Source organism: Dromiciops gliroides, chromosome 1 (assembly GCF_019393635.1).
Source record: "Dromiciops gliroides isolate mDroGli1 chromosome 1, mDroGli1.pri, whole genome shotgun sequence".
Lineage (NCBI taxonomy): Eukaryota > Metazoa > Chordata > Mammalia > Microbiotheria > Microbiotheriidae > Dromiciops > Dromiciops gliroides.
The window spans coordinates 281,725,886-281,748,276 of NC_057861.1; the positions used below are offsets into that span (position 1 = coordinate 281,725,886).

Genomic DNA, 22,391 nt, shown 5'->3' on the forward strand with positions numbered 1-22,391 from the left:
CTAACATTTATGAAAAAGAATTTGTGGCTATGCTAGAAAAATGAGTAATGGTTCATATCCTTTGATCAAGCCCATATTCCAAAGAGGTCAAAGAAAGAGAGAAAGGTCTATACATATCACTTGTAGCAGCTTTTTTTTAAACAGTAAAAAACTGGGGAAAAAGTAGGTGCCCAGTGGCTAACCAAACTCATGGAATGTTTTGCTTTTTTTTTTCTTTGAGGATTCCAAGTTTTCCTTTCTGAAGAGGGCAAACTCAAAGCTAGTTGAACATAAGTTTTAACTGGCATTCCTCTATTAGGATAACAGTACTTTGCATGAATGAAAATGTTGAGAACCCAACTTTACTCAGCAATTATTTTTTGAGAGTCTATCTCCCTACTTCACTCAGGTTAGAAGTACAGCAGCCACTCCTAAGCCCTATCCCACTGTGAATCAGCAGAAAACCTTCACCTTTCCATGGAATGTTTCTGTGCTCTAAATAATGAAAATGAGGAAGTCAGAGAAACTTGGGAAATTTGTATGACAAGTACAAAAACGTATAATAAAGGGAAAGATATGCAACATTACCACAATTATATGTGAGACTCAGGTTAATGCAATGATTTTGTTTCCAGAGGACTAAAAATAAAACACAGCACTCTCCTCTTTGTGGAAAAGTGTTAAACTACAAGTACAGAAAGAACGAGGCATGTGCTGACACTTTAATATATCTGTTTTGCTTAACAATACTTTTTGTAACAAAGAGACAGGTACTTGGAAATGACAGCAATGGAAAAAGGAATACATCAATAAAATACTTTTTGAGAAAGAATGAAGGGCTAGCTTTTTTGGCCTACATTAAATATCTTCCCTTGTCTTCAATTATGCCAAGAGATGAATTTCAAGAAATCTTTTCCAATTAAAATTGATATGAAAAGTTGAACTGAAAAGTACTTGAACCAAAATAAAATAAATAGTTTAGATTCTACATCAGGACAACCTCTTAAGCAATTAAAGACAATGCACGTACCTGGCTAACTAGTTCAGGTATTCCCAAGGCTCGGTCGATTTCTTCAAGGCCATCAAAATTCCGTAATGCCAAATAGAGTTGATCCAGGAGAGTTCCCTCATCACTTGGTGATTCTGAAGCAGGATGTGGACACAGCAAATCATCTGGAGAAGTACCAAATGGTTGCCTAAAAAGGGTCAAATATAACAGTGGTCAAGAACTGCTCAAAGGACTGCATCTGCTGCACTGAAGCATAAGTATCAATGAACCTAAGCCACCTTCAAGGCAGCCAATTGTTCTAAGTAAACCATTTCACCAGTGGATGTAGATTAGAAAGAGTTTGTAAGATTTTTACTTATGTCTTTTAAAAATATACTTTTTGTTAATGGAATAAAATTCAACAAGTTCTCTGAACTGTGAGAGAAGAAACTAACTAATCTAAAAGGTTTATTTGATCTTTAACTATATGATTCAGATTGGAGCAATGATGACCAAGCTGGGAATGTAAAATGTAGGGTTATTATTGAGCAAAAGAAGTATATTCTAAATCTTTTGAAAACTAAATGTTTGCTTATAAGAAGTTCTACTCTAGAATTCCTGGGCTAAATCCAAGGGAAAAATAATACACAAATATGCTAACCCTATTTGGTTGTTGTTTTTTTTTTTGCAGGGCAATGAGGGTTAAGTGACTTGCCTAGGGTCACACAGCTAAGTAAGTGTTAAGTGTCTGAGGCCGGATTTGAACTCAGGTCCTCCTGAATCCAGGGCCGGTGCTTTAACCACTGTGCCATCTAGCTGCGCCCCCCCCCCATTTGGTTTTAAAGAACTAAAAGGTGAGAAATTCATTTTATCACTAAAGCTAAAACCCTACAGAAAAGAAAATTCTCTGTAAAAAGCACTTAAAAAAATAACCTTTTAGAGAGTTTCTAAATCCTAGTTTCTTAAACTGTGGGTTGTGACCCTATATGGAATTGTAATTGAATGTGGGGGTTGCGAAAAATTTCTAAGGCAAAAGGGGTCATGAGTGGAAAAAGTTTAAGAAGCCCTGTTCTAAATCAATGCAATGCCAACGACTTAAGTAATGATTCTAGAGTTTTCTTTTCTTATTAGTTTTCAACACTTGTTTTTATAAGTTTTTGAGTTCCAAATTTTTCTCCCTTCCCTTTCCCCTCCTCAAGACAGAAAGAAATCTAATGTAGGTTATATATGTACAATTACATTAAACATATTTCTGCATTAGTCATGCTGTGAAAGAAAAATCAGAACAAAAGGGGAAAACCTCAAAAAAGAAAAAAAACACCAATCTGTAGTCAGATTCCTGTTTGTTTTTTTTCTGGATGTGGAGAGCATTTTCTGTCATGAGTCCTTTGGAATTATCTTGGATCATTTATTTTATTCCTGAGAAAAATCGAGTCCATCACAGTTGATCATCACACAATGTTGCTGTTACTGTATACAATGTTGTCCTGGTTCTGCTCAAGGAGTTTTCTTTTTTTGTTTATTTAGAATTTTATTTTCTAATTATATGTAAAAACGATTTTAACATTCCTTTTTTTTTTGTTTTGTTTTTGTTTTGCAGGGCAGTTGAGGGTTAAGTGACTTGCCCAGGGTCACACAGCTATTAAGTGTCAAGTTTCTGAAGCCATATTTGAATTCAGGTCCTCCTGAATCCAGGGCCTGTGCTTTATCCACTGAGCTACCTAGCTGCCCCCAATATCCATTTTTAAAACTTTGTGTTCCAAATTCTCTTCTTTCCTCTCTCCCACCTCCCCCTTTAAGAAGGCAAGCAACTCAATGTTATACATATGTAGTCATGTAAAACATTTCCATATTAGTCATGTTATAAAAGGAAACTGATAAAAAACTCAAGAAAAACAAAATAAAATAAATTATGCTTCAATCTATATTCAGACACCATCATTTCCTTCTTTGAGGACGAACAGCATTTTTCATCATAAGTCCTTCAGTCTTGGATCATTGTATTGCTGAGAATAGCAAAGTCATTAACAGCTGATCATCTTACAATATTGCTATTACTTTGTACACAGTACATTTCATTTTGCATCAGCTCATGTAAGTCTTCAAGGTTTTTTCTGAGAATATCCTGCTCACTGTTTTTTTTTTAATTATAAAAGTATTTTCTTATTTTCCAGTTACATGTAGAGATAGTTTTCAACATTTGTTTTTGTAAGATTTCTAGTTTCGAATTTTTCTCCCTCCCATCCCCCTTCCCCAAGACAGCAAGTAATCTGATATAGGTTATATATATATATATAATAACATTAAACATATTTCTGCATTAGTCATGTTTGTTTGTTTGTTTGTTTGTTTTTTTAAAGTGAGGCAATTGGGGTTAAGTGACTTGCCCAGGGTCACACAGCTAGTAAGTGTTAAGTGTCTGAGGCTGGATTTGAACTCAGGTACTCCTGAAGCCAGGGCCGATGCTCTATCCACTGCACCACCCAGCTGCCCTGTATTAGTCATGTTATAAGAGAAGAACCAGAGCAAAAGCATCCAAAACAAAAGAAATAGTATGGTTCAATCCGCATCCATATTCCCCAGTTCTTTTTTTTTCTGGATTTGGAGAGCCTTTTTCATCATGAGTCCTTTGGAACTTTCTTGTACCATTGTATTGGTGAGAAGAATCAAGTCTATCACAGTTGAGCAACACATAATGTTGATGATACTATGTACAACGTTCTTCTGGTTCTGCTCATCTCACTCATCCTCAGTTTATGCAAGTCCTTCCAGGTTTCTCTGAACTCCTCCTGCTCATCGTTTCTTACAGCACAATAGAATTCCATTACATTCATATACCACAACCTGTTCAGCCATTCCCCAATTGATGGGCAGCCCCTCAATGTCCAATTCCTTGCCACCACAAAAAGCTGCTCATTGTTTTGTTTTTTTGCAGGGCAATGAGGGTTAAGTGACTTGCCCAGGGTCACACAGCTATTAAGTGTCAAGTGTCTGAGGCTGGATTTGAACTCAGATCCTCCTGAATCCAGGGCCGGTGCTTTATCCACTGTGCTACCAAGCTGCCCCTTCATTGTTTCTTATAGCACAATAGTGTTTCATCATAATCAAATATCACAATTTGTTCAGCTATTCCCCAATTGATGGACATCCCCTCAGTTTTGAATTCTTTGCCACCAGAAAAGAGCTGCTATAAGTATTTTTGTATATACAGGTAATTTTCCTTTTTGTTTTTTAATCTCTTTTTGGATTCCAACCTAGTAGTGGTATTGCTAGGTCAAAGAGTGTATGATAAACATGAAATTTTAAAATGTAAACCTAAGTATATCAAACTCTATTTCCAGGAGAACATAAGGTTCTTGAAAGCAAAGAGACCTTGGTTGCATTCCTACAGCCTGACATAGTGCCTGATACTTAATAGAATTTTAGATCACTTGAGTGTCAATGGCAAAGCATGGTGATATGAGATAGCTAAGGAAGTCACACATAATAAGTACTGAAATGACCAACAAATCTCAATCTGTCACATTAAAAAGAGGGGAGGGGGGGGTCCTTCTCTTTATACTGGATTACTTGAAAAGAAAACAACCCAAAACAGAGACTGTATTTTTACTTAATATGTCTCTAAATCTGTGTCTCCCAAGTTTCAACCTTATACTTCTAGTTGCCTGTTGGGACATCTGTTTTCTAGTTCTGTCATCACTTCAGATGAAATATCTGAGATTAATAATCTAAAACTAATTATTCTCTCTGAACCCAAACCAGCCTATACTATGAACTTTAATCTTTCTCATAGTCACAAAACCTCAGAATCAGGGCTAGTCATCCTTCACATAATCTGTTTGTTTGTTTTTGTTTTGTTTTTTTTTGCAGGCAATGGGGGTTAAGTGACTTGCCCAGGGTCACACAGCTAGTAAGTGTCAAGTGTCTGAGGCCAGATTTGAACTCAGGTACTCCTGAATCCAGGGCCGGTGCTTTATCCACTGTGCCATCTAGCTGCCCCACATAATCTGTTGAAGGAATGATTTAACCCTCCACCCCAACCAAACTGCTTTATTCACTGCTTTGTGTTTGTCGTCTTCTTGGCTTGTGTCTTTCTCCTTTCCTGAGTCTCTGGCTTCCTAACTCAGTGCACTTCCTTCCCAGATATACTTGCCCTCAGTGGCCACTTCTTTTTGGCATGTCTATAGCACTAACTAGAAATGCCATTTGTGCAGCACTTATTGTCCCTCAGTATGTTCCAGGCACTGTGCTAATGAGTGGGCAAAAAAAAAAGGGAAAACAATATCCCTGCCCCACAGGAGCTCACTTTCTAATGGGGGAGAGAATGTTTAACTAGCTGGCTAGCTATAATCTCAGAGGAGAGGCGCCAGAACTAGGTGGTTGGAGAGAAACAGTGAGGGAAAAGGCTTCTGTAGAAGGTGGGATTAAGTCTTGAAGTAGGCCAGGAAAGCTGAAAGGTCCAAGTGGGGAGGAGCAGCATATGCCAGGCAAGAGGGCTAGACAGTACAAAGACATGGTTCTAGGAGAAAGGGTGTTGAGTGTAAGGTGCATCAAATAAACCAGTGTAACAGGATTATAGAGAGCATGGAGGGAAGTAAAATGTAAGAAGACTGAGAAAATAGCAATGAACCAAGTTGTGAAGGGGTTTAAATGACAGACAGAAGATTTTATAGTAGATTCCCTATAGGAAATAAGGAGCCTTTGGAGTTTACCGAGTAACTTGGTCAAAACTATTCAATTTGGCAGCAGAGAGGAGTACGAATTAGAGTGTGAAGAGACTTGACACAAGCAGATAATTAGAAACCTGAAACAGTCTAGGAGAGAGCAAATAAAAGCCTATACTAGGGTGTATCAATCAATAAAAAAAATTTATTAAGCTCCTACTATGTGCCAGGTACTGGGCTAAGCTCTTGAGGATACAAAAAAGAGGCAAAAGGAGCTTACAATTTTTTTGTGTGTGTGAGGCAATTGGGGTTAAGTGACTTGCCTAGGGTCACACAGCTAGTAAGTGTTAAGTGTCTGAGGCCGGATTTGAACTTAGGTACTCCTGACTCCAGGGCTGGTGCTCTATCCACTGCGCCATCTAGCTGCCCCGGGAGCTTACAATTTAAGGGTGAGACAACAAGTAAACAAATATATCCAAAGCAAGCTATATATGAGATAAATAGGAAATCACTGAAAGGGAAGACAATAGAATTAAGAGGGGTTAGGAAAGGACTCTGGTTGAAAGTGAGATTTTAGATAGGATTTAAAGGAAGCTAGTAGGCAGGTGTGAGGGACAGTCAGAGAAAATGTCCAGAGTGGAGAGATGGAATGTCTTGTTTGTTGGAAAAGCCAGAAGGCCAGTGTTGCTGGATCAAAGAGTGTGCATCAGGGAGTAAGATATAAGAAGGAAGACGATATCCGCATCTAGAGAAAGAATTAGTAAATGGCAGAATATATAGAACAATTTTACTTACATAACACACACACACACACACACACACACACACACACACACACACACACACACACACACACACTCCTAATGGTAGCCATGGGGGAAGGAAAAAAAGGTGGAAAAAAGAGAAAGTTACATAATAACTTTATTACATTTATTATTATTATTTTTTTGCAGGGCAACGAGGGTCAAGTGACTTGCCCAGGGTCACATAGCTAGTAAGTGTCAAGTGTCTGAGGCTGGATTTGAACTCAGGTCCTCCTCCAGGGCCAGTTCTTTATCTACTGCGCCACCTAGCTGCCCTAATTTTATTGCATTTTAAAATATTTAAAAGGTATAGGAGGTTGTATAATGGATTTGCAGTTTCATGTACAACCATCTTTTTTCTATTCTACTGTTATGGAAATGCTTGTTTTATTTCTTAAGTTCAGAATAAAATAAATTAAAAAAAAAGACAACTAAAAAAGTAGAAGGGGGCTATAGATTATGAAGGACTCTGAATGCCACAGAGAACATTTTGTATTTGATCCTGGAAGCAACAGGAAGCCACAGAAATTTATTGAGTCAGGGTGGGGGCATAATTAGACCCATGTTTTAAGAAAACCACTTTAGTGGCTAAATGGAGAATGGATTGGAATGTGGAGACTTGGGGCAGGCCAACACACCAACAGCTATTGCAATCCAGGTGTGAGGTGATAAGGGCCTTCACTAGAGTCTTGGCAGTATCAAAGGAGAGAACAGGGTGTATTGGAAAGATGTTGCAAAGTTGAAACCGACAGGCCTTGGAAACAGATTGAATATAGGGAGTGGTGGGGGGAGGAAGAGGTGGAAGTGGCCTCGTGCAGTCAGAGACAGAAGCCCTTGCTTTGGGGTAGATGGAAGATGTCTAGGCCACCCCTTGCCATCTTCTCTCAGGGTATATGCTGGGTGTAGCAGAAAATGAAAGACACCAGGCATGTGGTCTGAGAGCTGGCTCCCCTTCTCACCTGAGAGGGAGGCTGGAGGTGGCAGCAAAAGTGATAGACCTCTTCACTGGGAAGTCCTTTGGGGCAGGCAGAAGAAGCCTTGCCTGGTCCTTGCCTGCCTTCCCTCAGGCGACATCCTGTACTTAGCAGAAGAAGCAAGGAGTGCAGTCTGAGGAGCTCTGGCTCCTGTGTGAGTAGTAGAAAGAAAGGGATGTACATGGAAGAAGCTGCAAAGACAGAAATTAGATCTGATAAAAGATCAGAGATGTAGATAAAGCAGGGGTTATTGTCTGAATGAGGAACTAAGGTAGTGGGCTGCACAGTAATACGAAAATCAGAAGGAGGGAAGGTTTGGGAGGAAAGAAGGGGAAGTCTGAGAACTCCAGGGGACAATCAGTTCAGGATGATGTGAAGCTGGTGCTGCCTGAATATATAGATCTGAAAATCATCTGCAGAAAGATAATACTGAACTCCAGGACACTTATGAGGATTACCAGGTAAGAGAATAAGATGATGAGAAGGCCCAGGACAGACTCTTAGGGAATCACCAATGGCTGAACCCACTAGGTATGATGATGTAGCAAAGAAGATGGAGGGGTGAGTGGTCAGATAGACATGAAAAGCAGGGGAGACCAGGAAGAGAGGGGGAATATTCAGGAAAAGAGGGTGTGCAAGAGTCAGAAGCTACAGACAGCTTAATAAAGATCAGATCTGAGAAAAGGCCATTATATTCAGTAAGTAATGTTTGCTCTAATTTTATTTTATTTTCATTTTTTTGCTGGGCAATTGGGGTTAAGTGACTTTCCCAGGGTCACACAGCTAGTAAGTGTTAAGTGTCTGAGGCAGGATTTGAACTCAGGTACTCCTGAATCCAGGGCCGGTGCTCTATCCACTGTGCTACCTAGCTGCCCCCTAATTTTATTTTAATAGCTCCTTACTACTTGCTACTTACTCTGGTCTTATTGCTGCTCTGAGCATGACCTGACTACTGTGCAGCACCAGCAGTTTGGCTGGTTTTATTTTTTATAATATGCATAACATCAATATTGCCAATGAAAATCTTCATATCTGATTTTATTAATTGAATCGTATGATAAAACCTAGCACAATTTCATCAGCATGTTCACATTATCAGTCACTAAGTACATTGTTGTTTTCCTTTTCCTTTCTTTATGGTCACCTTCATACCAGGCTTTGAGTCTGTCTCATACAACTTCAGGTTTCTGCCTCTAGATGATTCTCATAAAGCAACAGCTCCAACCAATCACCTCTTTCTCATCCGTTTGAATATAGGAGGGCTGCCTGTTTCATTCCCAACAGGTAGTCAAGATCACATGACCTGACTGGACCAACCCAATGGCAGTGAATAAACCAATAAGAATCAGAAAAAGGAACATGAGAAAAGGAAAGCAAAAACAACCCTGTAAATAGTGACTCAAAACCAGCAGTGTTTTAAAAAGAAAATTTCAGCTGCACAGCAACAGTGTGGTGTGTGCAGAAGCATGTCAGTTGCTGCTCAGCCCAGGGCCAGAACAAGTTAGAAGAAGCATTGCAATTAAGAGATCATCAGTAACTGGAGAGAAGTAGCATTTGAATGATTAGGTCAGAGCCAGATTGCAGAATCTCTGAATTTTTCTAGAAACAGATAACAATGTTAGAAGGGGGAAAGAAACTGTTGTTCCAAAGTTTGGAAATAATTTTTTGAACTTAGACTTTGAGTAAATATCTGAAATTATAATTTAAGGAGTGGAGTGGATAGAATGCTGGACCTGGAATCAGAAGACTTGAGTTCAGACCTGGCCTGGGACACTTACTAGCTGTGTCACTCATGTCAAATCATTTAACTTCTTTGTGCCTCAGTTTCCTCATCTGTGAAACTGACATGATAATAGTATGTACTTCTAGTATTGTTGTGTGGATCAAATGAAACAATGTTTGTAAGGTATTATCTAAACCTCAAAGCATTATATAAATGAATGCTGGTTACTGCTACTATGTGAATAATATGTAATTTTAACAAATTCAAGGTTGCTGGTCAGAGGCATAATCAATTAAAGAACACAAGCCCTTATAAAAGCAAATCCCTAATTTAACAGAACCAACCTGAATGTAAATACCTATTTACTGAAGTTCAAGTTTTATTTACAAAAATAAAATTTAGGATGTATATAGAAATGGAAGAGGTCAAATTTTGGGCGAATGCTTCAGATACCAAACTCGTATATTTTCATTTTCTTAACTATTCTGTAGTAAGTACTAACAAAGCATTTGTGACACCTTTAAGGTTTTTCAAAGAATTGGTCAGCATGATTAAGAAAGAAAACAATATTTACTTTTACGTAGATTTCAAACGAATCAAATGCAAATGATCCTGATTTCCTTTTGACCTAATGTAAAAAGCTCCTCGATGAAAACCAAAAACAAGATTTAGACTTTTGGGTTTTTTATAAAGCACTTTCAAAAACAAATAAAACAAAACACTGAAGTGCGGGTTCCAATCCAAAATTTCTGTCTAATTTGCTTTCCAATATTAGATTGACTTCTAGGTCTTCTCTAGCTCGAGACCTGTTGTATCATGTCTTTTTGTCTGTGGTTTTCCCACATAACCCACATTTAGGTAAAATGTTAGAACAAATAAGTATGACAAAAGCTACATGTGGGGAAAATTCTTAGATCTATGTCTTTGAAGACATTTTAAATTTAGTTTGTATCAAAAGAATGGAAGAAGGTTAGCTAGCACCAGAAACTGAAAATTTAGTTCCCAGCTGTGTGACAAACAGGTAAGGCATTTAACATGTTCTGGTCAGTTCTCCTTGTCAATAAGATAAGGGGGTTGAAATCAATTTCTAAGATACTCTTTAATTTTGACTGGCTTATTTTGTGGTATTGTGCCAAGACACGCTATATGACTTTGAAAAGATACACAGAAGGATAACTATGGTTGAGAAGTACAGTAATCTATTTAATGAAGAAACTATCTCCTAATAATTTGGCAGCATCCTTTTAGAAAGATTGTAAGCCTGAAGAGAATTATGGGGGGGGGGAATATTAGGGCTTCACTGATGTCACAAATGGCTGGCATCAATGGGACCTTCGTTACACACTGCTCTTGAACTATGATATAAATGCCATTTCATCTACTTCTATGCCAATAAAGAACAGAAAATTCTGAACTTCTTTTCCCACTGTGTAGATTCCTATCATATTGTTTCCAATTCCCCAAGAGCAATACATAAAATGACCAAGAATGGGAAACGTTGGAACACAGGTAAAATGTGAAGATAAATAGTGAGGCTTTATAGTTAAAATACACAATTCCAGGTTCAGGAACAAGGCCAAAATACAAACCTGAATTTTAAGGGCTCTTTGCCCCCCCTCCCCAATGACTACTATTTTTATTTCTTCTTATGAAAACTATCATATGCTTGATTTAACTATCATGCTGCATTTACATTTTCACACAGCAGTGGGTGTGTTTAAAAGAGTCAAAGTGAAATTATTTTGCAAATGGGTACTACATTCAATGACACCACTGAATTATAATTAAAGACTCAGAATCAACTCAAAAGATCATCTAGTCCAACCTGCCAAAGCAAAACCCTCCTAAAGTGGTTCATGAATAGGATAGCATTGTGTCCTATCACTTAGTAGCTATTCTAGTGTTGAAGCAAATTAGAAGATTTTCTTTATGGGTATTCCTGGTGCTATTGTAAGCACATATTCACTAGTGTTTTTTTCTCTCTGTAGTAAGAGAGGAAGGAACCCCCCCCCCCCACTATGCACCCTTTTTATAAATGTCATGTACTGGAAGACAATGAAGATGTCAAGTCTTGAATATTGCGTACTTAAATGTTGGCTGAATTGAACTGATTCTATATCGTTCCTCTAGATTAAATCCAATTACTTTAAACTTTTTTTCATGCCATAGCCTTTACTTAATTGTGTTACTTTTCTTTGAATGTTATGCAATTTCTTCATAGTACCATCAGGAAGCAGAGATTCAGAACCCGGCCAATACGAAGTACAGCAGAAAAACAATTTCCCTCCTGAAGTGTCATGATAGTCTTATAATACCCCTGATTTTTAAAAATCAGGGGTTATATGAGGCTAAGAAATAAAAAACCTTTTAATTAATGGTGCAATATCAAAAACTATTACTTAACTTAGGGTTCACCATTCCGAAGAACTTTTCTGTTGTACCTGAATCTAAATGTGTTTCAAATCTTATTAATATTAATCTATAAAATTAATTTTTCATCCTTAAGAGTACAAACTTGTACTTGTTTTTTGACAACATTCAGACAGACCTTCAAAAACTATTTCTTTAATTTTTTTCAATGTAATTTTAAATTACAGAAACCAAAACACTTAAGAATTGGAATATGGACTTTAGTGGCCATATACTGAATTTTCTGGTTGAATCTTATACTTTCATGGCGCTCACAAATCTTTTCTGGTTTCTCCAGACAGAAATCATTTTTCTCTTGTAGAAGTGACTTGCAACAATTTTCTTGCACCAATCTTATTGTACTTTTTATATTTACATTTATAAGCCTCATCTCCAATTAGTCTGAAAGTTCTCTGCCAAAGGAGATGTTGTCTCACTTGTCCTTGTATCAAATATGTATAATAAATATTTGTGGAACTATTCAAAGAAAATTGGCTGGTCACTTTTTTTTTTTTTGGCTGGGCAATGGGGGTTAAGTGACTTGCCCAGGGTCACACAGCTAGTAAATGTCAAGTGTCTGAGGCCAGATCTGAACTCAGGTACTCCTGAATCCAGGGCTGGTGCTTTATCCACTGCGCCACCTAGCTGCCCCTGGTCACTTTTACTTATGTATCTCCAACTCTATCCCTTTCTCTTAGAGAAACTGCCCCCCAAACAAAAAAGAATATGTTATAAATACAGTGTACCCATAAAATGAAAGTGTTATTATTATCATCTCAAATTTTTTGTTTAACTAAGACTTACCTGTTCTGACCAGCAAAAGATGCCTGTTCTATAGGCAAGATGCTCTCAGGCCATGGGGCAGTTTGGTTTGGGGGAGCTTGTTGTTGGCTATACTGGGGTCCTCCCATATTCATCTCTAATTCGGATGGCCCTAAACAGAGAAAAAGAAAGGTCATTGTATGCAAGTGAATTTCTTGGTCAAGAAAAAATGGAAAAGATTGGGGGTATGAGGGGAAGAAGAGAAGTTTTTTGGAGAGAAATGAGAAAACAAGGGATTTCCTCTGGTTAAAAAAATAAAAATATATAGGAGATGATTATTCAGATCATGGATTGTTGAGATTCTCTACTTTTCTTTTTCCTTCCTCTGCCTGCCCACTTTCTAACCATTTCATTTTCCATTATGATCTATTACTAGGAGATAGAGATAAGCATGACTAGGGCAAAGACTTGAATCATTCTTTTTATAACTTTCTAGAAGTCCTTGTCTAGGGTGTAAAACTACAGAGAGGTTGCTGTTGTAATGGAAAGATCAATGGGTTCTGAGACAGAGAACCTATGTTCAAATTCTATCTCTGCTATTTAATACATGTGTGGCAACTTCAGTTCTAATCACTCAAATTTTCATGGCCCTAGCTTGCTAGGTTGAACTAGACAACCTCCCAAATCCCTTCCAACTCTGGATGAAATGAAAATGAGCTCTGTAGAACTTTTGAGTTCTCTTGTCAAATGATCTTCAAGTCTCTGTCTATCTGTCTTAGTGTGAGGCTCTTACCAATCCTGAAATATCTAATAGCAAAGTATATGAAAAATACGTAAAGATAAATGGATTTGTACCATGCTATCATGGATGATACTGAATAATGTAACTATATATAAATATATCATTTAAAAAGCTTGAAACCTTAAGTCTGACTAGCACATATTACCCTATTATTCATTTATTTAACACTTGGCCAAATCCAACTATAGTGCTCACACTTTCTATTTGGTTGCCCTTAGAGCACTATCATCAAAGAGTGTAAATTTATTTATATAATCATTAGTTGATATATTTTTGTAAGGTAAATTATCCTACAAATAATTCAGACTTAGCTAACATAGTTAAAAGAAAACCTTACACTCATTTCTATTAACTGCTGCCCACACTAGCTTATTGGGAGGAGAGGTACCTAATTGCAGCTATGGGCAAGTCTTGAGCGTACTGAGAGAAATGTCACTCCCTTCAAGAAGTCACAGAAGACTGAGAGTGTCAGAAGCTAGCTTACCCATATTCATGACCTGAGACTGAAGCATCTGTCTTTGGCCAGGCTGGCTGCTAGGTCTCATAGGAATGCTGGCAGTTGGGTTACGAATCATACCTCCTTGGATTGGCCTATTCATGGCACTGGTTGTGGCAGGACAGGTGACCCTCACTGCAGAGCCCGGGGATCCCCATTCTCCTGATGGTATTGCAGGTCGGGAAGTATTTCCACCAATCATTCCTGTGGTAAATCCAAATAAAGTAGAGAAATATGTCCCTTGCTAACATCTTTTTTACATAATTATCAAGAGATAATCTTACCCTTCCCAAGGAAACTGCTAGTTTACAGAATCAGACTAATCGTCTCACATTAGTGACTTATATCCTTGGTTGTTCAGTTATGACTTGTGATCATTACACATTTTGCATGATATAGAGCTGCTGCTGGCTATCGTTTTGAGAAGCTATGAAAATTGTTCCCATATGCACCCCACAACAGGTGGTGAGGGCGTGTGGATAACCCTGACTTCCTTCCTCAGGAAGTGAATCGCATTTGTTGGCACACACGTCAATGCTTCACTTTCCAAAAAGGGTTAGGATAAGGGTTAGAATAAGAACTAGGTACTAACTAATAATTGATATTTTCTTATAAAGTGAAAACTCAAGGAATACTTTACAAAACCTAGGTTAAACACTGAAATACTAGCTTCTTTTTCAAAACACAGAACCTGTTCACCTCTACACTATACCTATGCAGCCTGTAAGACTACAGGGAAATTACTCACAGGAACTTTCCGATATTTACTACAGTGCATTACAGTTAAGGCCAGGGGAAGTCCTGCTATTGTTATAATTCTGAGCTACCTATTTACATCTGATTGAGCATCTCTAGATGTAACGTGGCATCATACTATATTTAGATAAATTATCCTTTTGTAACTAAGATTAGGAATTATTTCCTTACATGAAAGAATATAAGATTTGCCAAATGGGATCAAGTTTCTGAACCATCTAGTCTGGCATTCTGGTTTTCTGGCATTGGCCAAGTATCAGATATTTTAAAAGAAGGAGGAAATAAGCCCAAATAAATTTGTTTTGTTGTACACATATATGCAGGCCATAACAATCCACTGGAAAGTGTGGTAAATTTTAAAAAGGAAAAAGAACAAACCCATTTGCATTCTCCAATTTTCCCATTGTGGTTCATAAAGATTACCCACATTTAACACAGATTACCATTTAGGCTTCTAGATGCTTCTGAATTCACAAAAACTGTTATTTGCAAAGGAAATAATCCTAAGTATCACTTATAAATCTTGGTGCTTTACTATTTTCCTTCAGAGAAATGGCAGAGGGGAGTGATTAATTTAGTATCATGTTTTTTTCCTGGAATACATTTGCAATCAGAATGCTACTTCTTTCTTTCTTTTTTTTTTTTTTTGGTCAGGGCAACAAGGGTTAAGTGACTTGCCCAGGGTCATACAGCTAGTAAGTGTCAAATGTCTGAGGTCATATTTGAACTCAGGTCCTCCTGAATCCAGGGCTGGTGCCTTTTCCACTGCACCACCTAGCTGCCCCAGAATGCTACTTTTGTTAATAATGCTATACAGTTTTTCCAAACTGTGAAAATATAACCTGTTTAGGTACATCTCAGTTGTCCTAAAATGAGAATATTTATTTTCTTTTAAAGTAAATGTTTAATCAAATTCATATTAAATGAATAGTGATAAGAAGTTCTAGGGTTTTCATTCAACTGTATTTATAGTATTGCTTTAGTCAGTCATAAAATTTTACAGTTTTGATACTGTCCAGTCCAACCATTTTGAAAATGAAGAAACCAAAGCAGTGGGAGGGAAGTGACTTGTCTATCACCACACTGATAGTGAAAGGGGAAAGGCTATAGCCCAGTTCTCTTGAATCTTGCCTCCTCAGTCAACCTTTAAAAAACTTTTGCTTGGGGCAGCTAGGTGGCGCAGTGGATAGAGTACCAGCCCTGGAGTCAGGAGTACCTGAGTTCAAATCCAGCCTCAGACACAACACTCACTAGCTGTGTGACCCTGGGCAAGTCACTTAACCCCAATTGCCTCACTAAAATAAAACAAAAACAAAAAAAACCCCTTTTGCTTAAGACTTTCTTCCTCTGCAATATCATGGACACAGGTAAGATAATCATTGTTCAAATTCCCTTTTCCTATATGAGAATCTCAAATATCTTGTTTACAGAAACCAAGGATTTGTCTGTCATCCTTCCTTCCTTCACTTATTTTTGTGGGGCAGTGAGGGTTAAGTGACTTGCCCAATGTCACATAGCTAGTAAGTGTCAAGTGTCTGTGGCTGAATTTGAACTCAGGTCCTCCTGAATCCAGGGCCAGTGCTCTATCCACTGTGCTACCAAGCTGCCCCTTCATTGTTTCTTATAGCACAATAGTGTTCCATCATAATCACATACCACAATTTGTTCAGCCATTCCCCAATTGATGGACATCCCCTCAATTTTGAATTCTTTGCCACCAGAAAAGAGCTGCTATAAGTATTTTTGTATATACAGGTAATTTTCCTTTTTGTTTTTTAATCTCTTTTTGGATTCCAACCTAGCATCCAGGTCTGGTGCTTTATCTAATACACCACCTAGCTGCCCCACCATCCTTTATTTATTTATTTATTTGTTTGTTTTTTGTGTGGGCATCCTTTATTTTTAAATGACAGAAGAAAGCAAATCTTTATTCCTGATCATTCCTCACCAAAATGAAAAGTTTATGGGCAATGGTGCATTGTTACAAATAACACATGTCTAGGGGCAGCTAGGTGGCGCAGTGGATAAAGCACCGGCCCTGGATTCAGGAGTACCTGAGTTCAAATCCGGCCTCGGACACTTGACACTTACTAGTTGTGTGACCCTGGGCAAGTCACTTAACCCCCATTGCCCTTCAAAAAAACCCAAAAAAACCAAATAACACATGTCTAAATATTAGAATAGGAATGCAACAGCTAAAAGAATAATCCTTATTTTTAGTCCTAGACACGTCAAGGAGGTTAGGGTAATGGTACAGATATTTCATGTTCTATTACATGCAAGTCTGAACTAGAGGACTGAAATCTTAATGTACATTTGATAATGAAGAAAATTAAATCAGCTGTAAAGTTTATACTTCTATATACTTAGAAAGTATTATGGTTGAGTTTGAGTTAACATTTTCAGTGTCCTGGCTGGGTTGTTATCACTCACTGTGAAGTCAGTTTAGTTCTTAACTTCTATTTTATAAGTCCCTAGATTTAGGTTATTACCAATTATTGGGAAAGGTTAGGGATGTCACAGGCATTCACTGGGAACAAGCCATTGTCCACTATTTGAAAATAACTAACTAGAATTTTAACTATAATGGATATGAAGCAATAACATTCAGGTTATGGGATTAAAAAATTATAGTACTGGGGGCAGCTAGGTGGTGCAGTGGATAAAGCACCAGCCCTGGATTCAGGAGTACCTGAGTTCAAATCCGGCCTCGGACACTTGACACTTACTAGCTGTGTGACCCTGGGCAAGTCACCTAACCCTCATTGCCTCCCCCGCCAAATTATAGTACTGATTACAAATTCCATTAAAATGTCAAACACAGCAAAAATGATCAGTTAATGATGGTTAATTTTTTTAACTTTTCAACCACCATTCTTAAGAATTTTAGAGATTTTTCTGGGTGCTTAAATATGTTTGTTAAAAATCTTACATCTACCATAAAGAATTCATTTAAATAAAAAATACATTTAATATAGAACATAATGCCACAACCTAAAAGTTAAGTAATTCAGTGAAAAAATAGTGCATTTAAGAACTTACCTGTATTATTGTTCCCTAAATTTCCTTGGTTTCCTATCATCCCTTGATTACCCATCATTCCTGGTTGAGGTATCACTGAATATGGACTACTGTTTCTTATTGGTGGGAAAGGTCCAGCACTCGTTGGGCTTTGCAATGTGATGTCAAGTGGTAAATTCTGGTTTGGCAATAACCTGCCCAGTTGTCCTGGTCGTGGGTTATTAAAAGCTAAGGAGAAAACAAATAAAATTGAAGTTAAAATAAAGATAATAAAAAATGATAGTCATAGGAATGGATTAGGGCAAAGTGTTCTGAAATATAACAGGTAAGCATATTAGGGACCAATTGTTTGCTTAAAAAAGAAAATTCAGACTAAAAGCATACACACATTGCCAAAAATGTAGAGTATACCTATGATCATTCTTACTTTCCTAATTTCCAGAGAGTGGTGAAAGTAGTGAAAGTATGTATATTTGATGACAGATAAGCTTTACTCACCATTATTTTCTCTAAATGTTAATCTCTATGATGAACTGTATGTTTTTTTAGTGTGTTTCTTATTATTAGTATAATGATTACAGAGTAGAGTTCCAAAATTACTTGAATCTTATGGTGTACAAACACACACAGATACACACACACCAACATACATATATATATTTCTGTACCATACATAAGTCTAAATCTCACATGCCTACAGATTTGACATATAAAAGTGTTTTGTTTTTTTAATCTGGAATCTAAAGGAATGACTTTAAATAATAAGTGGTTATCATTGGATCGAAAGCATATAAAGGATTTAGACTTTAATTGGCTTACTAAAGAAAATACTGAGATGAAATGCTATTTAATTCGCCGAATTCAGTCACAGTATTAATTAATTTGAAGGTTTAATCTGAGAGTATTTGCCTAGTTAACTATCAAATATTTATTAAGTGTTTATTATATGGAAAGTACTATATTCAGTATAGTACTGCATTTTCTTACAGAGCTTCATAGTGATCTGCCAGCAGTGTGATTTACTGGCTCAGTATGGACAGCAATGCCTGATAATTCAGGATGGCATATGAATGTGAGAGTTTGGTTATCAGAATTCATAAAATTAACTGAACGACTTCATAATATGTAGGAATACCATGATAAAGGAGGTATAAATTTTTGACAAACAGTACAAATATAATTTTTACAATAATCAGTGCTGAGAACAGAAATTATTAACATTTAAGCATGGTTTCACTACTTGTGAAATAATGAAAATGATTTGCTTCTTCCTATTGTTCATTTTTATTACTGCTCCAACATGTCTATATTACTTCCCTTATTTTCCTTTTTATTAGACAATTACAAACTGCTTGAAAAAACTAGCCTTAAGTTAATTTTTTGTCAGTCCTCTAGATTTTTGACCCTAAAACTCTATGACCCTCCAGCCAAAAGAGAAAGAAAAAGAGAAAGAAAGAGAGGGGCATGCCATGGCTCCCCAGAAGCTGACAGAAACCATCAATTTTCTTTTTAGAAATAATCAGGTTTCACTTGAGTGATGGTCATAATAAGTGAAACTTTCAAATAATCTCTACCTGGTAGTTGTAATCTGGTATCCTGCTTCCCCCCTCCTCTCTACTCCCTCCCCATGAAGAATAACTACATGGTGCCTTGTCAATATGTCGCTGTAGGGACAAAGGTATCAAATTTACTACAGAATACAATGTGACACTGAGGTTATCCATCACCCATCTATAAATTTGGGCCCTTGTCATTCTTATCACAGCCACATAAAGCTAAACTTTTTAGCACCTCAATGTAACTATGCAAGTTTTACATATGAACAAAATGTTTCAGATTTTAAATAGATGAGAAAAAATTCATATGTACTTACTTTACCAAGTAAGTTTAGATTTATATAAAGGTTATATGATATATAAAACCACTCCAAGAATGGGTTTCTAATTCTAAGCTAATTATTTTAGTTTTGGAAGACATTATAAACTATTTTAGACAAGAATTTTATTCTTAATGAAAATATTTCACTTGTTCAGTTCAACATGACAAACTCCTCCATCTTCAATTCTGATGGTTTTAGTCAGCATTAATCAGTTCTAACATAAAAATAAATTTTAACTTCTAAAGATTGTGTCAATGTAGCATAAAGTGAACCAGAGATCTGATGATTATCTCACAAGTGATTTAATTTAGTCTAACTAAAAAATTGAGTAGCTTATTTATGTTGGTGAATTTAATTCTTCCTTCCCTCATCCCTGAAGAGTTGAAGAGAATACTATTAACAAGAACTAATTTCAAATTGCACTCTGAATGATTAAGCACAGTAGATGGTGCTGTCTGATCATAGGAAATGTGAGATAACTAAGTCTTCATAAGCCCAAGAACAGTCTTGCTATAACTATTTCTGATAATGATGGTATGTAAATTTCTCAGCTTGAACAGATTGACCAAACTCACTGCTTTGTGAAATCCGCAATGCTGGTTTCTGGGCTCCAACAGGTGCAACAGGGCTGTTTTCAGCTGTGAGTTGCATGAGGTCATTGATGATGGCTTGCTTGTCGACTGATCCAGCCGGGGCACCTGGCCGTGTGTCTGGGAAAAGCTGTGGTAATTGACTGTTCTGCAAATCATCCAAAATCTCTTCCAAGTTGTCCAGCTCACTGCCAGGCTGTATTAACAATCAGCAGAATTTATCCAATACCACTCCAAAAAACCACAATAGTACTATAAAATATACAACCACCCACAAGGAATACAGACACACAAAGAATTCACATTTATACACATAATGTACTGAGAGTTCACTCCAAAACAACGTTTGTGTCTAAAGACCAAACACTGCCTCTTTTTTTTTTTTTCTAAAACACTTTGTCTTTCACAGTTTTTGCTACACTGTTCCTTCTTGGTTCTGCTCTGACCTGTCTAATCATTCCTTCTCAAGACTTCTTTGCTGGATCACCAACCACATCATGCCCTTGTAACAATGGATGTAAGCCGAGTCTTTCCCTTCCAGGGCCCAAGACCTCTCTGCCACTTCCACATCATAGAATCCCACCTTTCCCTTCCTTTCTGCTGACCTTCTATATGCAGTCTTCCCCTATTAAAAGCTTGAGGTCAAGGACTGTTTTCCTTATATTTCTATCTCTAACGCTTAGCAAAGTTCCAGGATTTTTTCCTGAACACCAGTTCCTCATCACATATTGCCTGTATGTCAAATCACAAAGATATCTTAAACTCAACACATCCAATTTACCCTCAGAACCCTTCCACTTTCTATTTAAGTTCTGGACAAACCTCTACTCATCCAGGTTTGTAGTCTGGGCCTCAATGCCTCACTGTCACCACACCTGTCCAATCAGCTGCCAAATCTTGCCATTTCTACCTCCGCATCTTTCACATCCAGGAAGGAGTAAGCTGACCAACATAAATAATGCACTGAATTTCCTAGTTAAGATTGTCTTGTCATTACTCACACAACCACCACTTTAATTCAAGCTCTCACACTCTCCCCAGACTGTTGTAATAGCCTCTTAATTTATCTGACTGTCTCAAGTTTCTCTCCCCTCCATCCTACACACCCAACCCAGATGATTTTCCTCAACCACAGATATGACCATGTCCCTTTCTCCTCCTCAGTAAATTCCAGTGGCTGCCTGTTAACTCCAGGATAAACATACGCTCCTTTGTTTGGCTTTTAAAGCCCTTTACAACTTGGCCCCCAGCTTCACTCTTCATTACTACACTTCCCAAATTCTACAAACTAGATTACCTGCCTTTTTGTTGGACAAACATGGCCTTCCATCACCAGTCTTCCCAGCTTTTTGCACCACTGTCTCTCATGCTTAGTCTTCATAACCTTTAATACTCAGATCAAGCACATGAAGCCTTTCCTGTTTCCAACTGTCAGTAACCTATCCTATATAAAATTGTATGTATTTTGTATTTAATAGAAATTAAATGAAAAATATATCTTGTAAACTTTCAAAGTAATCTAAACGAAAACGTGCAAAAAAGGGCAAATGCAAGATAAGTTTCCTTATATAAACATCTTCAACACAGAAGCCTACGGAACATGTCAAATCTGGTGAAAAATTTGTTTTAAAGTTTGAGGGACGAACAACATTTTAAAAAATTTGTTTTCAGTAATTATAAATGTTAATCAGTAAGAAAAGTATAGTGTTTTGAGTAAAATCTAAAAGATTTTCTTATTAATTTCAAGTGCTTTTATTGATTTGGGGTTGTGGGAAATTTTAATATTGCAGTTATACTTTAGACAAGTAATGCTATAAATCAGAACTTTAGAGTTAAAGAAGCTACCTTTTATGCCTTAAAAAAATTCTTTTTCATTGTCTATGTCTGTACCCTTGCACAAAATAGCCCCTAGCCTGGAACAATTTCCTTTCTTACTTTTGACCCTTGGAATCCACTGATTTCTTCAAGGTCTAGATCAAGAGCAAACACAAGGCCTGTTAATAATGCTCTTCCTCTTAGCAAAGTAGCAGGATATAAAATAAATCCACATAAATCATCAGCATTTCTATACATGACCAACAAAGTCCAGCAGCAAGAGATAGAAAGAGAATTCCATTTAAAGTAACGGTAGATAATATAAAATACTTGGGAGTCTACTTGCCAAGACAAACCCAGGAACTCTATGAACACAACTACTAAACACTCTTCACACAAATCAAATCAGATCTAAATAATTGGAAAGATATCAATTGCTCATGGATAGGCAGAGCTAATATAGTAAAAATGACAATACTGACTAAATTAATTTACTTATTCAGTGCCATACCAATCAGACTACCTAAAAATTATTTTATACAGCTAGAAAAAATAATAACAAAATTCATCTGGAAAAACAAAAAATCAAGAATATCCAGGGAAATAATGAAAAAAAATTCACAGGAAGGTGGGTTAGCGGTACCAAACCTGGAGCTTTACTATAAAGCGGCAGTCATCAAAACTATCTGGTACTGGCTAAAAAATAGATCAATGGAATAGGCTAGGCTCA

General features: G+C 37.1%; 1 protein-coding gene across 9 annotated transcripts in view; it reads right to left on the reverse strand.

Annotated features, from left to right (window-relative positions):
• The window catches only part of NCOA2 (nuclear receptor coactivator 2), a 361,979-nt gene that overhangs the window by 23,814 nt on the left and 315,774 nt on the right, over positions 1 to 22,391 (reverse strand). For 8 of the 9 annotated variants that reach the window (XM_043988572.1, XM_043988593.1, XM_043988540.1 and 5 more), the window contains 5 exons: positions 19,832 to 20,042; positions 17,399 to 17,605; positions 13,589 to 13,804; positions 12,345 to 12,474; positions 1,010 to 1,175 (listed from right to left, as the gene is read on the reverse strand). In XM_043988572.1, the coding sequence (XP_043844507.1) occupies positions 1,010 to 1,175; positions 12,345 to 12,474; positions 13,589 to 13,804; positions 17,399 to 17,605; positions 19,832 to 20,042 (930 nt within the window). The remainder of the gene's footprint in view (positions 1 to 1,009; positions 1,176 to 12,344; positions 12,475 to 13,588; positions 13,805 to 17,398; positions 17,606 to 19,831; positions 20,043 to 22,391) is intronic. The other variant, XM_043988603.1, reaches the window with a different exon arrangement.